Below are 15,637 nucleotides of genomic sequence, written 5' to 3'. Positions count from 1 at the left end.
AAGGCAGCTGCATTTTCTAGGAAGCCACGTTCAGAGCGGGTACAACAACAAGCCCGGCGGTCGGCGGAGCGTGGCGCGCGCGCGCTTGGGGGCGTGTGCGTCTGCGCTTCTCAGAAGCGCGTCCACAGACCCCGATCGCTGCGCGTGCCCTGGTCTGTCTCCCTTGAGAGGCATCTGGGCAACAATAGTTCTCGTTGGCGGCAGCGCTTCGCGCTGCAACGCCAGTGAGACCTAAAAATGACTTACAAAAATTCCCTTTGGCACTACCCACTATCTTTTGATCATTAAAAAATAAAAAAGAAATGATGAAAAAGAAACTGATATCTTGAATATCTGTGGCAGTAGTTAAACCATTGATTTAATTTTAGATTAATCCTGGTTTTTGTAGGGACCGTTTTTCCTTTAAAATAACATTAAATAGTTGGACCCAAAGTAAGGATCCAGGAGACAAGATCCAGATCCGACCACTGCACGGGAAGCGCATAGAAAGTGACGCGCCAGGTGGCGGCACGTGGCAGCCTGCGACGAGAAGCTGTCTTGTCTCTGTTGCCATTGAGGCCTTCTCATTGGTGGCCCGGCGGGCGGAGCTTGCATTAAGAGAGGAAGACTGTGATTGGATGCATCCTTCCAATGAGCTGAATGATGATTCTGTCTAAGTTTGGGTAATTTTACGAGTGTCTGGGAGGTCTGATGCTTCTATTAGGGAGTTTGCAGGTCTATTGTGGAGGAAGCCTCCAGTTTAAGAAGGATTTTGCTGTATGGTAATCCACAAAGCTGAGCTCATCACTGCAAACCACCTCAGTGGCCCTGTTTGCCTGGAGTGATACAGCCTACTGGGGGTGCTGCCGCCATCTGATGACCTTGTGGAGGGAAGCCAGACAAGTTCATGGGGTGGTTGGGTGGGAAGGTAGGCCGGGAGGAGGAAGTGAGGGTGGAAGTAGGCGCGCCACATAGAACGTGGCGCGTGCATTCAGAGAGGAGAAAACGCAGTGAGGACGGACAAGAAAGATAGACCCAGATATAATAATACACCTAACATAGACTTCAATATTCGAGTTTACTCCTCTCTCTTGACATTCAAGGATAGTTGGCGACAGGACTGTGTTAACCACCTTATCTCCCATGCTGTATTTTTTTATCCCTGGTTTTGCTTCCCTACTGACTGCCTACTATGTAATGCAATTTCCGTCTGTTTTTTTTTACAGTATGTATGTAAAGCGCTCTGATACCTACAGGTCAAGCCAGAGCTATATAACATTTTTAAAATAAAATAAAAATAAAAAATAAAATAATGGGAGTAGGGTAAAAGAAGTATAGGGTGAAACATATATGTACTTGCTTTGCCTGGGGCGGGGAACCCACGCTTGCCCCCTCCCCAGGCAAAGTAAATAATTGAGCTTGCGCCTATCCCCCGGGTACTGGCCCACCCCATGTGCAACTGAAGAAAAGTTGAGGCCGAGCCCCACACGCAGCGTCGCTCCGGGGTAGGCATGCTACAAGGGGCAGATGTTTTAAGGCTCATAACGCGGGCCACGTTCAGCCAGTTCCCTTGCTTTTTGGCTCGCTTTACTCCTAGTGGGGGGCCCTATCCACCCGGAGCAGTTCAAACAGGCCTCTGGTCTCTAGGATGGCGCTCTTTGCCAGGGGGCAGGTTTCATTGGCTCGCTGCACCTGCTTTTCTCCTCTGCCAGCCTCCTGGCGTTCCTCTCCTCCTGCAGATCTCCCAAACTGGTGGTCAGAGGGTAAGGGGGCAGCCTCACTAGCCCCGGAGAGACCCACTAGTCCCGAGGTCAGCTGCAGACAGAGTCCATAGTCCATTAAGACATCAGGGGGCTTGCCCATCCAGCTGTCCATGGTGATGCCGCCGTTCAAGTCCAGGGTCCAACTCTCTGTATCTCCCTTGTGCAATGGTTTATAAGTGTGGATGGAAAGCTACAGATGCCAGGTACCTCTCCCAACCCTCCCGCGCAGCATGTAAAATCACAACAAACCCCAGATAGTAAAAACTCTGCCCTCCTCCCCTGACCATTGTGAGATTTCTTTATCAGAGAACCCCATGAAGATAATCCCCTTGTTCGATCCATTTTATGCTAAAGTAGTTACCTAAAAAATAGCTTTAACCTCCTAGAAATACCTCATGCCAGTAGATGACACATACGAGGCAACATATTGCATGTATAGAAGGGTTTTAGGTCAGGCCCCATCAGCCAGTGTCTTCTTGGGACACGCCCCCTTCAGGCATTGCTTTCTGGGTCGTTTCTCATATTTTAGGACCAGCCGTTGGCATTTAACCAATGTTGACACTTGTACTATTAGTTTGCCTTAGTACGGTGACTCGTCAAAAAAGTAGTGTGTGTCCATCACCAGCACTAAGAGCGTAAAGGTCTCTACTCAGCCGGTGCTGCTCCTGCCCGCTCTTTTGTAACCCAAGTGATTCTGCGCTCTATTCCCAATCTTGGCTGTCCAGCGACCTGAACTTGTAAATCATTTTCAAGAGTTCAGGTACAGAACCACGAAGTATCTATGACAGAAAAGTTGGTGCACTGCTATGGTTCTCAGAGGACTACCCTTTTCACCTCCGGAATCGTCTATCACCCCAGGAGTCTTATCTGTCACACAAAGTCCTTGAGGGGCTTTCGGCCCTCTATTAGTGTCACCATTTGCGTTTCATGTTGTATGTTCATCGTCCACTGAAAGAAGATCAGAAATGCCTCCTCTCCGTGCCTCTATTTATGGTCCTGGCAAGAGAACACATTGGCGAGGGATGAAACGCTCCCCAGCCATATTCTCATCCCCCAACAGTTGCGCTTTGTGTCAAGTCAACCCATTGGATGGAAATGCCTTGTTCTGACTAGGGGTGGGCGGAATTTGCGGAATTAACCTTCGCAAATTATCGCGAGAATGTTTAAAATTATCGCAAACAAGCAGAAATATCGCGAAGATGCGGAAGTTTTTTTCCGGCATGTTCGCGCGATTTTCTGCATGGTTGCGGGTCGCCAACTTACCCATGTGGCTGCTTGCGGGCGCGGCCATCTTGTTTTGAGTTGTTCTCGCGGTGCATGATCGCGAGAAGAAAGACGTGATCGCGCGACGCATGACGTCACTGCGGGCGCGAACTGTCGCGAGACAGCGCAAATGGCTAAAAACAATACAACATCTCATGGAGAACGCGACCGGATCAAGAAAACTTGTCGGCGAACGCAGGGATTCAGGTAAGGCGATCGCGCGCGCGCGAGAATGTATCATTTTACAGCGCGAGCAAGAAACAAATTATCGCCAAGCTGCGGAAACCGGAATTTTTGACATTTTCGCGCTCTCCGCGGAACGCAAAAATGTCAAATTATCGCAATTTCCGCGAACGGAACGAAATTTTTGCCCAGGCCTAGTTCTGACAGAGAGTGACTATAACTTTCGCTGAGAATTTAAGATGCCCTCCTCCCTCCCTAGAGCCAAGTTGAGCTCACATCCCAGCTGTGGGAAGAAGGGATCCTTTGTCTAAGATCTGAGGTCCTTCCAGCTGAGAGAGGGGAGGAGGCTGGATGCAGGAAGAGTTGAGTGCGGCCTACTCGTCCCTGTCAGTACCCGCTGCCGGCAGGAACGGCCCGGCTTGCACGGTCTCTGTTGGATCCGTTCCTCTGTGTCCGCTCCAGGCCTGCAGGACCCCCTTGTCTCCAGTCCTAGGAGTCTCTGTTGCAACAAAGTTTCAACTGAACCCATTAGTCTCTTTAACTTGATAGCAATAATGTGCTAAAGGAAAACTCAGGACTGGGAACATAATCTGCCTGAGTCGCGCAACCGTAGCCTACCTGTTACCTCCTTAGAGCGCGGATGCTGGGTCATCGTCGAGCAGAGGTCCGGCGCCAACTAAGTTCAAAGTTCTCCAGAGCGTAAACACTCGGTCACACCAGACACTTCTGCGCGCCTCGGTATGCAGTGGAGATGGCCTTTAAGGGAGCATTTTGGCAAGATCTTACCATGCTAGTAGACAAGGCTGACTCTGGGTCATGGAACTCTGCGTCAGCATGTAGGCCACACCATAAGAGGGGAGATGACAAACTGGTCTTACCAAAGTGTGGCCCAATTACAAGATGAGAGGGATGCGAATTAGGTTACAGACACCCTGCGACGAGAAGGCCGGTCCATGGGGTGAATTGCATTTGTACTCAACACTGTCAGGAAAAGCCACCTTGGGAGTCACACTTCAAGGAGGGAAGGAATCCTGCTAACAGTGCTTAATTTGTAAAGAAATAAGTGCCAAGCCTCTAGTCAGGAGGCCTCCGCAGCCTTTGCACCACCCATTGCTACTACAGGCATTACCAATGGCAGTACCCTCATAGCTTAGGCATTACACTGCTACACGTGTGACAATTCAGACTATTGCAGGCCCCCCAAAGCTATAAAAGCGACCTGGGGGGCAGGTATTACTCGTTTGTAATGTATAATGAATTAATAAAGAATTGCTTTTCTGCTTCTCTCTAAATTATACAAACACCACCACCATGTGGCAGCTGTCATAAGTGCCGGTGTTGACAATTAAGTGCCGGTGCCGATCATTGGAAACCACTGGCTCAAATTAAGCACTGTCTCTGACCCAAGAGCCATCTCCTGGTGAAGAAAGTGAACAGGGCCTCTGTGAGAAACAGATCGGCACTGGTCAGGGGACCGTGCGTGACTGTCCTCACTGGGCAGAGAATGTGAAACTGATGCCTTGTATGTGCCCCTGAAGTTGAGATATGATGCAGAATGCAATGCTGTGTTTAGCTCTCACATGTGACTCTGGCCTTGTTGTGATTGCTGTGTGATTCTGGTTACACAGCATCATTCTTACCACCAGTGTAGAAGATTGTGTTCCGAGAACACATGCATGACAACAGGCACATCATGCCTATTTCTGAGAGGTCTGGGAACAGTGATCGAAGAGAGTGGGATCTGAGGGGCATGACGTGCCCATACTTTTTTTAAGTAAAGAAAAAAAGTTTCCCTCCTGGTTGTGAAAATACAACCATCCCGGGACAGTTACGCTGAAATGCTTCAGCTGAGGGGTTAAGCAGGGAGCTTTTTTGCTGTGACCCCGCGGGAGGAGCAGACAGCTAAACAGACCTTCTTGCCAGGGTGTCTGCTTGCTTGAAAGAAATGTAAATGTGCACAACGGGTCAATCTACAAATGTAAGGGGTGCTTGGAGGCTGGTATTGGCTTTAATGATGGAGTCCCGTAAAGCTTCCAGAATACACAGATTTATTCTTTTGAGTGATATTTGCAAGGGAGTTACCAGCTGAGCTGTGAAGTGTGTGCTTTTAAAAATCAATTATAAAAAAAAATTGCACTGCTTACAGTCTGGGTATTACTGAAATCTATATTTTGGAAGCCCTTTATCTTTAACCTTTTTTCACAGTTTGTAGCAGCTTATCTTATACTGTGTGTAGTGCAAGTTAAAATAATGACTTGCATATTCACAGTGCTTTCTCTCACAGACTGCGACCTCGTAGCACTAAACATACACAAGTCGCTATTCTCCACAACACTATCCAAGATTCACTTCTTTGGTTTACAGACACACAGACCTCTGCAGTACATTAACCTATAGAGGTTTCATAATGTACAACAGAGCATTTCCCACTGATTAATTTAACTTGCATTTATTTTCTATTTCATGTGCATTATTTTTAGGCCTGGGCTAAATTTACGTTCAGCTCGCGGAAATTGCGATAATTTGACATTTTCGCGTTCCGCGGAGAGCGCGAAAATGTAAAAATTTCCGCATTCCGCAGCTTAGCGATAATTTGTTTCTTGCTCGCGCTGTAAAATAATAATACATTCTCGCGCGCGATCGCCTTACGTGAATCCCCGCGTTCGCCGACAAGTTTTCCCGATCCGGTGCGTTCTCCACAAGATGTTGGATTGTTGGTAGCCATTTGCGCTGTCTCGCAACAGTTCGCGCCCGCAGTAACGTCATGCGTCGCGCGATCACGTCTTTCTTCTCGCGATCATGCACCGCGAGAAGAGTGAAAACAAGATGGCCGCGCCCGCAAGCAACCACATGGGTAAGTTGGCGAGCCGCGACCACGCAGAAAATACCGCGAACGGGCGGGAAAAAAACTTCCGCATCTTCGCGATATTTCCGCGTGTTTGCGGAGATTTTTAACATTTTCGCGATAATTTGCGAAAGTCGCTTTCGCAAATTCCGCCCACCCCTAATTATTTTACATGAAGTTACCTGAAGGGGAAAGACCCCAAAAAAGTTACAGAATAGTTTCTTTTTTTAGCCACGCCTTAGACTCCGCCCCCACACTAATTCACACCGCCCCCATTACGCACAGCATCACAGTTCCCATACATTCTTTAATGCGCTTTACCAGTGTCTGGAAATGATTGTTCTGTTGCAGACAGTGGGTCATGCTCTTGAATGTCATATACCCTCACACATATAGATTATGAGGCTCCTGGATACACTCACGGGCAGTCGCGGCTCACAATACTCGCAGGTGGGAGGGCAGGGGGGTTGGCACGGGTGTTAGTGTGGTTGGGTAGCAGGGGGGGGTAAAAGATGAAGAAAAAAAAAACTTACCTGACCAGGTCTCGTGCCGCCTCTGCTCCTGGACCGGGTCCCGTGTTTGGCGTTTTCTTGCTCCTGAAGAGGAACGGGCATGCTCCCTCCCCTCCCATAAGCAAATCACAACGCTGCAATGGCAGCGTTGTGATTGCTGCGGACAGCGCCCAGTCGGGCGCCTCTAGGGCGGCCATTTTCTCTATGTAGGCTGCATGCACAACAGTGGGCAAGCCACTCCTCCCCGACCGCCCCCAACCAGGCATACCCTCCCGCCCGCCCCCAACCAGGCATACTACACTTTCTGCTTTCTCGTAGTGCGAGAAGCAGAAACATAAAATGGTATTTAAAATACCATTTTCTGTTTCTGCTTCTCGCACTGCAAGAAAGCAGTGGGGCGACACTCCTCCGCCCTGATGGAGGAGCCGCCCCTGCTCACGGGTGATTAGCTGCACTATAGAAATCCAGATTGACTGATGCACACACACCGTACTCTGAATATTTACACTACTCTCACACACTGCACATAGTGTGTCATACACCCCTTCACAGACACACAGCACGCAAGTTGTCGTACAGGCATTCACCGTGATGGGAGCTGGGGTAGATTTGAGTCTCAGATCACACATCTCTCTGCCCCCCACACTGGCTGCTGCTTTCTTCCCAGTGAGTTTTCACCTTTAGGTGTATCCCTCCCCCCCCCCCAGGCCCTTCCCCTGTTGCCAGCCTGCTCTCTCTCTCTTGTCTTCGCTGTTTGCTACTCCGCTTCTGCTTTGTTTAGACTGTTGCCTGGCAGTCTAAGGAAAGAGTCACGTGTCCTCAGCTCGAGGCCAGGGCACGTGCGGCGATCACTGGGGACGTTCAACAAGGACCTGTTTTCATCTACATTTACATGGCACGTGGCCGGGTCCTTTCAACCGGCAGCTCCTTCTGTCCAATCAGTGACTAGAGGCGCTGATCCATTGTCTGGAACGGACCAATGAACAGTGCCGGGATCCCTCCACTCTCAGGGCGACCTTTCGCTTTCTCTTTGTTCCAGAGTGGGGAGGGGGTGTTCTAGTCATGTATCCCATAGGCATTGGGGTGTGGCCCATTCTTCCTCAGGTGTGGGACAGGATGTGGCGCAGCAGTCAAAGCTGCCGACTCTGGAGCTGGGGATCCGGGTTTGAGCCTTGTCATCAGCTCAGCATCCTGTGATTCTGTGCAGTTGACTTAATCTCCCCTTGCCCACGTACAACGCCTGGATACCTTCATGGGTGATAAGCCACGCTATATAAATCTACAAAGTCACCCACGCCATTCTAATACAGCGTCTGGGTGAGGCCGGTGTCGATAACGTGGCACTTGAGTGGTTTCGATCGTTTTTATCTGGTCGCACGTTTAGGGATGTTACTCCTCCTTTTCAGTCTAAACCCTATCCTATCACTCAGGGTGTGCCGCAAGGGTCAGCTCTGAGCCCCACACTTTTCAATCTCTATGTGCAGCCGCTGGCTGCTGTCGCCAAGCGTTGGAACCTGACTATGGTGTCCTATGCTGACGACACGCAGCTGGCGGTTGCATTAAGTGGGGCGTCTGACCTCAAGGCTGCTGAGTTCCGCGAGGGACTGAGCTCAGTGGTCCGTTGGATGACAGATAATTGCCTGCAATTGAACGCTAAAAAAACCGAAGTGCTCATTGTCGGCAAGCAGAGTCATCTCTGGGGTGATCATTGGTGGCCACCCGAGCTTGGTTCAACTCCTCTTCCTGTCACCGAGGTTAAGAACCTTGGGGTCTGGTTGGACTACAAACTCAGTTTTGCCTGTCATACTAAGAAAACCGCTGCCACGTGTTTTGGGATTCTACGTAGGCTCAGACCTATCTTTAAATTCTTTGATGCTCCAACCAGACAGCTTATTGTTCAAGCTACGATTTTGTCTAGGTTGGACTATGCGAGTTCTCTTTTGTTGGGGGCTAATTTGGCCGAACTTTCTAGACTTCAACGCGTTCAAAATGCTGCCGCCAGGGCTCTGGTGGGCTTACCGCGATTTTGCTCGGCCAAAAATACCATTGTCAAACTTCATTGGCTCCCTGTCGCTCAGAGGATTAAGTTTAAATCTCTGTGCCTTGTGTTTAAAATTTTGAAGCACTCTTCTCCTCAGATTCTGGAGCACTTTATTCTGCCTTATGTTCCCTCGCGCTCTCTAAGATCCTCGGGTCTTCACTTGGTCACAGTCCCGCGCTTTAAGAGAGCTAGGTCCGGCGGCCGCTCCTTTAGAGTACTTGCTGCCGGGCTCTGGAACTCTCTTCCTGTCCATGTCCGTGCAATTAACGAACTTTTTGCCTTTAGGAAGGCTGTTAAAACCTTCCTTTTTCCTCTGGATTCTTAGTGCTGCTGTGTTCTTGTCTTTGGTATTACTTGTGTCCGGTATTTTGTCCTTTATAGCGCCGGGACGCCCCTTTGCTGGGGCAGCTGCGCGCTCTATAAATCCGGATAACATAACATAACATAACAAAGGTGCGGCCTCGTAGCACTGTCTATGGCCCCCTGACTCTCCAACTGGTCCCGGGACTACCATGCCAGCCCGAAGTCTTGACTCCGCCGCGCTAGTGTGGAGTTCTGGTCCCTCTCCGTACGTGGGTGGGTGTCTCACACTGTCGGTGTGGGGTGAAAGGGGTAAGGATGAAGGCTTTTCATAGTTGCTTCCATGTCTCTAAGGTGGGGAGACCAGCATACTGCCCGGAAGAGAGGTCTCTTATCTGCACCTCCGTCGGTGTATTTTAGGAGTTGAGTCTGGAGTCTTGTGTTCAGTGGCAATGACTGGCTTGCTATGGGTAAGGGCTGGTGTGCCCTGGTGATAGTCCACTACATGGCATAGGATGGCCCTGCTTCGGTGACAGATATGTGCCCTGTGCCCTCTTCGAAGTCTGTGCTTCCACCTAGATGATAAATGGTTGGTGACCTGCCTGGGCTGTGTAGGGTGTGATATGTTGAGTCTTGGACCGCCCGTGTGAGCTGCCCTAACATCTGACCCTATTATTCCTGTGGTCTGAAATGACCATTGTCTGGTTACCATGATGGGAAAGCGATCTAATGCAGGGTGGTGTCCTTCTGTGGTTTGGTGATGCTGATGGGCAGCGCTCAAAAAGAGACAAGTGGCAGGTAATGCTTGATGACCGCGTGGCCCCAGAGGCGGCAGCCCTCTCCCGTGGAAGGGTGAAGCTGCGGGAAGAAAGCTGGCAGGCTAAGAGACTGGTTCAAATGAAAGTCTGTCGCTGTCTTAGGAACAAGAACAGATTCACCCTCAGATACACCTGGTCCTTGGAGAGGTCTGTGTGGGAGATCTGTGGATAAGGTCTGTAGCTCCCTGACCCCCTGCTTGAAGATACCAGTAAACCTGTGCCGACCCCGTATGAATGGGGGATTTACAGGTTGTTCTCAGCGACAGTGACCATCAGGTGCGATGCTACCAGCTGGGTTAGTAGTATCAGTAGCAACTACTCCACTCAAACTCTGCAACTCATGACAGTAGAGCTACTGCCATGAGTAGTAATAAATAGTTGTAATGGAGCTGTAATGACCATTGCAGCCATAGATACAGGTGTATCACCAGTGCCAATAGTGGTGCTTTGCACATTAATACTAGACGTTCGGCCCACATTAGTGGAACCAGTAGTGATAATAATAGTCATTCTAGTAGTAGCAATAGTCATAAATAGTTTTACGCATCAGTAATAACCATTGTAGTCATAGATGCAGATGTATCACCAGTGTAATACTCATTCTAGTAGTAGTACAGTAGTGCTAGCCGAAGTTATAGTGTTGTGAGTAACAGTACAGTGCTGGTACTACTACGAGTACTTGTACTATGTCTGGTAGTATTAGTCATTTTATTGGGCAGATTAGCACCTCTGGCACCAGCAGGTGTAATGGCATTACTAGTGACAGTAGTAGTGGTAGCAGCTGTAGTGACGGCAGCACCAGTAGTAGTAGAGTCATTCCCTATTAGTAGGTGTATTACATGAAATGTATGTTACATCCCCACACCTCATTTAATAAAAGAGAGATGGCATTGAAGTCTGTGAAACAGGGACCCTCCTAATGTGAGTGTACTTTACACATGCGATGGGAGGAGGCCAAACTGACGTGATGTCATTACAATGCTAATGTGAGTGTACTTTACACATGCAATGGGAGTAGGCAAAACTGATATGATGCAATGCAATGACACTGCTAGTGTGAGTCTACTTTACACATGCGATGGGAGTAGGCGAAACTGATGTGATCACAATGGTAATGTGAGTTTACTTTACACATGGGATGGGAATAGGTGAAACTGACGTGACAAGATGACACAGCTAATGTGAGTGTACTTTACACTTTTGATGGGAGTAGGCGAAACTGACGTGATGCAGTGACACTGCTAATGTGAGTGTACTTTACACATGCAATGGAAGTAGGCAAAACTGAAGTGGTGTGATGACCCCACTGATGTGAAAGTACTTTACACATGCAATGGGAGTAGGGTAGGTCCAGCCAATCGACCTCAGAAATGGTCCTGCTCGAACAAATGTGCCCGGTAATGAGTACATCATAAAAATAATGTGAATTGTATCGCTTGTTTATAGAAAGAAGAGTAGTCCGTCTTCACTGTTAAGTGTTGTTGGTATTTTTGTGAAGACTACAAACATTACCCACCCTGAGAAGTACTTCCGTCTCAGTACTGTACCTAGTAACGTGGTTCAGCCTGTCTTCCAGTGCCACACTATGTTTGCGATTGTCCCTGGCGTACAGTCTTTCTACCATCGCCATAGGCTCATGTTTACATTCCAGCACCTCAACACAGCTCCTCTTAGCATGGATAACTTCTCCACAAGGAATGCTCTGAATGATAGATTTAGGGTGACTCTGTTCATAAAATATTGAAATTGTCGAGTTCAGCTTCTGTAACAATATCTTTGCGTTATGCCACACTGTTACACACAAAGCCTCATGTTCTAGATACGAGTCTTACTAACACTCTCTAAAGTGCTCCACATCTCTTCGGGGTCAGGTCTATGATAGGGGGTGGGGGTGCTAAACTCCGCTCCTTCTGCAGAGTTCGCAGAGTTTTGCCCACTCCGTGCTCCACTTGGAGTGCGGCAAAAACTCTGTCAACCGCCCCCCCCCCCCCCCCCCCCCTTGGCAGAGTTTTTCTCGTTAGTGCTTCGCTAATGTTAAGTTAGGAAGCGAGAAAGAATGAGCGCTTGACCGCCTCCCGGCGAGATTTCTTAAAGTGAGCGGTCGTGGCAGGTCACTACCCCTCGCGTTGAGAAAGTTGCCGCTCGTGTTGCAAACGTTGCCGCTTGAGTAGAAAATCTAGCCGAGTGGCAGAAAGTAGCAGCACCCTCTGGCACGCTGCATGGCGTCGTTCGCACTGCAAGCTCCCGGCACAAAAAAATCAGCGCGACGTATCGGAATTTTGCCGCTCGCGGAACTCCACGGAATCTTGCACAGTAAAACTCTGCGTGTTCCTCCCAGCCCTAGTCTATGACGGCCCGCGTACCTACAGCATCGCAGTGTTCCTCTCAGGACCCTCCCTTGGCAGAGATGGATTTCACGTGCACACCACAAACTCAGCCTCAAGGGGATGTGTGTATGATTTGTGTTGAGGGATCGACGCGAGTAGTCAAGAGCGTCATCATGCGTCATCATGCGGCACCTGACGTATGCGGGTCCAGAGGCAGAGTGAATGGCAGGCCAGGGCACACCTCACTGTTGGATTTCTTGGTGTTTGAACCCTACCCTCACCGTCCTCATCTCTTTATACCTATTTTTCTCCCTAGATGCAGACCCTATATGCTTTCGATGAGGAGGACACGGAAGTGAGGAATAAAGTCGTTGAAGACTTGAAAACCGCTCTGCGGACTCAGCCAATGAGGTAAGAGGAGTACATTCTGCACTCTGAGCGTCACAGCTGGTGTTCACACTCACACTGACACAAGTGGCCGAGACAATAAAACATGAGGGCTGCCACCTCATTCAATGGCACCAGGGCAACAGGTTTCCAGGTCTGGATTTTCATTTCATGGCCTACACCAGTGCATTCTGGGAGATGTAGTCTTGGTTGGCTTTCACTAAACTAATTAGCCTAACACACCTGCCTAGTGAAATATTAATTACCGAGGCGGAACCGTCATGGTATTTTACGTAAGGCAGCTCGAGGCGCATCTCAGAGCGCTAGGTGGGTTAGAGGAAAGGCGGCTCCGGGAAGATGAGTTTAGTCTGGAATGTAGCTTTCTTCCTTCTTGCTATAACTGCTTTCAGTTTCTGCTTTTGCAAAAATTGCCTCTGTATCCCATGTTCCTGTGACATCCTTCCGACTGTATATATAAATCACTGATGGCACAGGCACCCAATCTGACGCGCTGCCCTTAATATGCTGATAAAAGTAACATGTGCCCTTGTGCTGTTTCGGGTACTACCCTTAGATCATTGCCACCCACAGCTGGCAGAGGCTAGTGAATGGAGCTTCACCCTTTAAATCAGTTTCACTTGTTTCAAATTAAAAAAAATAGCTGTACAGCACCCCTCGATCTTCAAAGAGGGAAGGAAAGGAGTTTTAAAAAGAACTCCAAAGAAAACAGCACGTCCTTGTTCAGTGCCAACTTCTACCCGCTAACAAACGTTGCCAGTTTTAGGGGGGAAACTACACCAAGGTATAAATATAGGAAAAGCCAAACTCGTTACGAGTAGGCCCTTAATCAAGATGTATATTTCATGCCTGCGCAATAAACACTGTGCACGCCGCCATCTTATATGAATATGTGCTATGTGTGTGTGCCCAGGAGGGCTGGATAATGAGCTGGCAGCCACAGGGCTGGTGCCAGCAGGCTTGCCACTGGAAGCTCCCTCCAGCAAAGAGCCAAGCCCTGTCACTTGCAGAGACACCCCGGCTCCCTTCGGTAGCACACCACAGGCCGGCCGGTGATATAACCTCCCCGCCCTCAGGAGCCGGCAGTGACGGTCCAGGGCAGGTCCAGCCACTGCCTCTAGAGAACCCTCGTTTTTCTCGGATCTGGTCATCTGGGCTACAAACACCGCTGGTTAAAAAAACAACCAAAGTTTCAATTTAGAGTTGAATGTTTCCCCTTGACTGTTTTTTAATCCTATCCCTAGAGACATTAATAAAGACAGGAGGAAGTTTACATTTTTTTATATTCTCATCATCCTGTGAGTTGTCGCACTCTGCCCGTCACCTGCAGCACCGCACGCGTACGGGCCTGTTCTCAAGCGCTCCTCCTTCGGGGGTGTCGCCATAGCGGTATTATGGTGGGTGGAGGAACCCTATGATGAAGCATGCACCTGAGGATGGGCGAGGGTTTACGCCCTAATAAGATGAGAGAGAGAGAGAGAGAGAGAGCGAGAGAGAGAGAGAGAGAGAGAGAGAGAGAGAGAGAGAGACCAGTGGGTCAAGAGATGCTGCTTGACGGCGGGGGTGTACTAGACCGCGAGCACTTTTCTACACGGATTCTTCCTTGCAAGGAGGGAGTATGTAGTCGTAGGTCTTTAAATCCTCCCTGGCCCCCATTTGTGTTTGTTAAATTACTTTGTAAAAACAAAAACATTGGAAAGAAAAATAACTAGAAGGTAGAGGTAAATATTAGGGATTCAGGTAACAGAATGATGAAGCTTAAACTACATGTAGGCATTAGCCTAAAAAAGATAACATGGTAAAAAAAATAACAGTAAAAAATAATGTATAAGGAATGGAAGAGTAAAGTCAATTAATAAAGTAGAAATGTGTATTGAGTGAAAGGTAAAGGGTAATCAGAAGGGTAAAGCAACAGTGTGTCTATCCAATGAATGAAAGAATTAAATTAAAATGTCATAATCAAAAAAGGGAAATGTCTAGATTGACCTTGAAATTCACAAAACTCAGAGGATTTTGAAAAAACACAACTAAAAACGAGATTCCCACAGGCTGGACCTCTGCTGGCTCCCTGTCTTACCTAATGACGCGTGGGACCTGGAGGGCATGGACACCCCATGTTTGACCAAAATGAACCTATTAGAAGGGCGTTAATTCCAAAACCCAGACCGGGGGTCCGAGCTTCAGATTCCGCCTGCACCACACACTGTTTGCACTAGTGCCTGGAATTTATCAACCACTTGCACCGACCAAGCAATGGGAAAATGTCATTTGCATTGAGTGCCCAGTGCAAATATAATGTGGTCGATGGGTGCTAAGTTTCCCAGCACACGCGTGGGTGCGCGTTAGGTAATCTGCCCCCAGAGCCTTACTTTGAACTGTCACAGCCATGACCAGGAACAGAGACAGACGTAGGAAGAGGTGTGCTGTGCCTCTGTGTTGAGTGGGCATTGAGTGAATGATGGGAGGTGAATGGTGGGGTCTAGACCTCCCCTGCTGTGCAGCATTGGTGCAGTTTGTGATTCAACTCCATTGGCAATGAAGCTCGTTGTGCTTATTTAATTTACTATAGAAAACAACAGTGCACAGACCGCAGTCTGAGTTAAGCCTATGTTTACCAGATCCCCCAGGAAGTGCTGGTGTGTGGGAGACACAAAGACGGCCATCTTGTCTTGTGTGATACACAAAGGCGGCCATCTTGTCTTGTGTGATACACACCGGCAGCCATCTTGTTTTGTATGATACACAAAGGTGGCCATCTTGTCTTGTGTGATACACCAAGGCGGCTATCTTGTTTTGTATGATACACAAAGGCGGCCATCTTGTTTTGGGTGATACATAAAGGCGGCCATCTTGTCTCCTGTGCACTTCAAGCTGAAGGCAGCTTGCTTCCTTTTAAGGAGGGGACAGTGAGGGGCACCCTGCCTTACGTAGCCGATAATCCGCCACAATGGAACAAGTCCAGCAATTTTCCGAGTGCCTCTAATACTGTATGAATTCCTGTGGAATCTCAGACGTGAGAAGTATGTTAATCTGAACAAAATAAGTGCAGTGTTCACGGCTCCCTCTGGGACTCTGAGCAGTCACAGAAAGAGAGGATTATAAGAGGCCTCTGAAGAGAAAACCCAAAGGATTATTGAATTATAGTTTGACATCCATAAATAAAAAGGCAGTTTTATTGAGTGCAGGACCCCAAAGTTAGCG

The 15,637-nt window shown here is 48.7% G+C and overlaps 1 protein-coding gene across 2 annotated transcripts in view; it reads left to right on the top strand.

Moving 5' to 3' along the window:
* DAAM2 (dishevelled associated activator of morphogenesis 2) overlaps positions 1-15,637 on the top strand; it is a 630,299-nt gene that overhangs the window by 328,639 nt on the left and 286,023 nt on the right. For both annotated transcript variants that reach the window (XM_085610233.1, XM_085610232.1), the window contains exon 5: positions 12,348-12,442. In XM_085610233.1, coding sequence (XP_085466359.1) covers positions 12,348-12,442 — 95 coding nt within the window. The remainder of the gene's footprint in view (positions 1-12,347; positions 12,443-15,637) is intronic.

Source organism: Triturus cristatus, chromosome 6 (assembly GCF_964204655.1).
Source record: "Triturus cristatus chromosome 6, aTriCri1.1, whole genome shotgun sequence".
Classification (NCBI taxonomy): Eukaryota; Metazoa; Chordata; class Amphibia; order Caudata; family Salamandridae; genus Triturus; species Triturus cristatus.
Note: the sequence above shows the minus strand (reverse complement) of the source record. Positions and strands in the feature narration are given on the sequence as shown.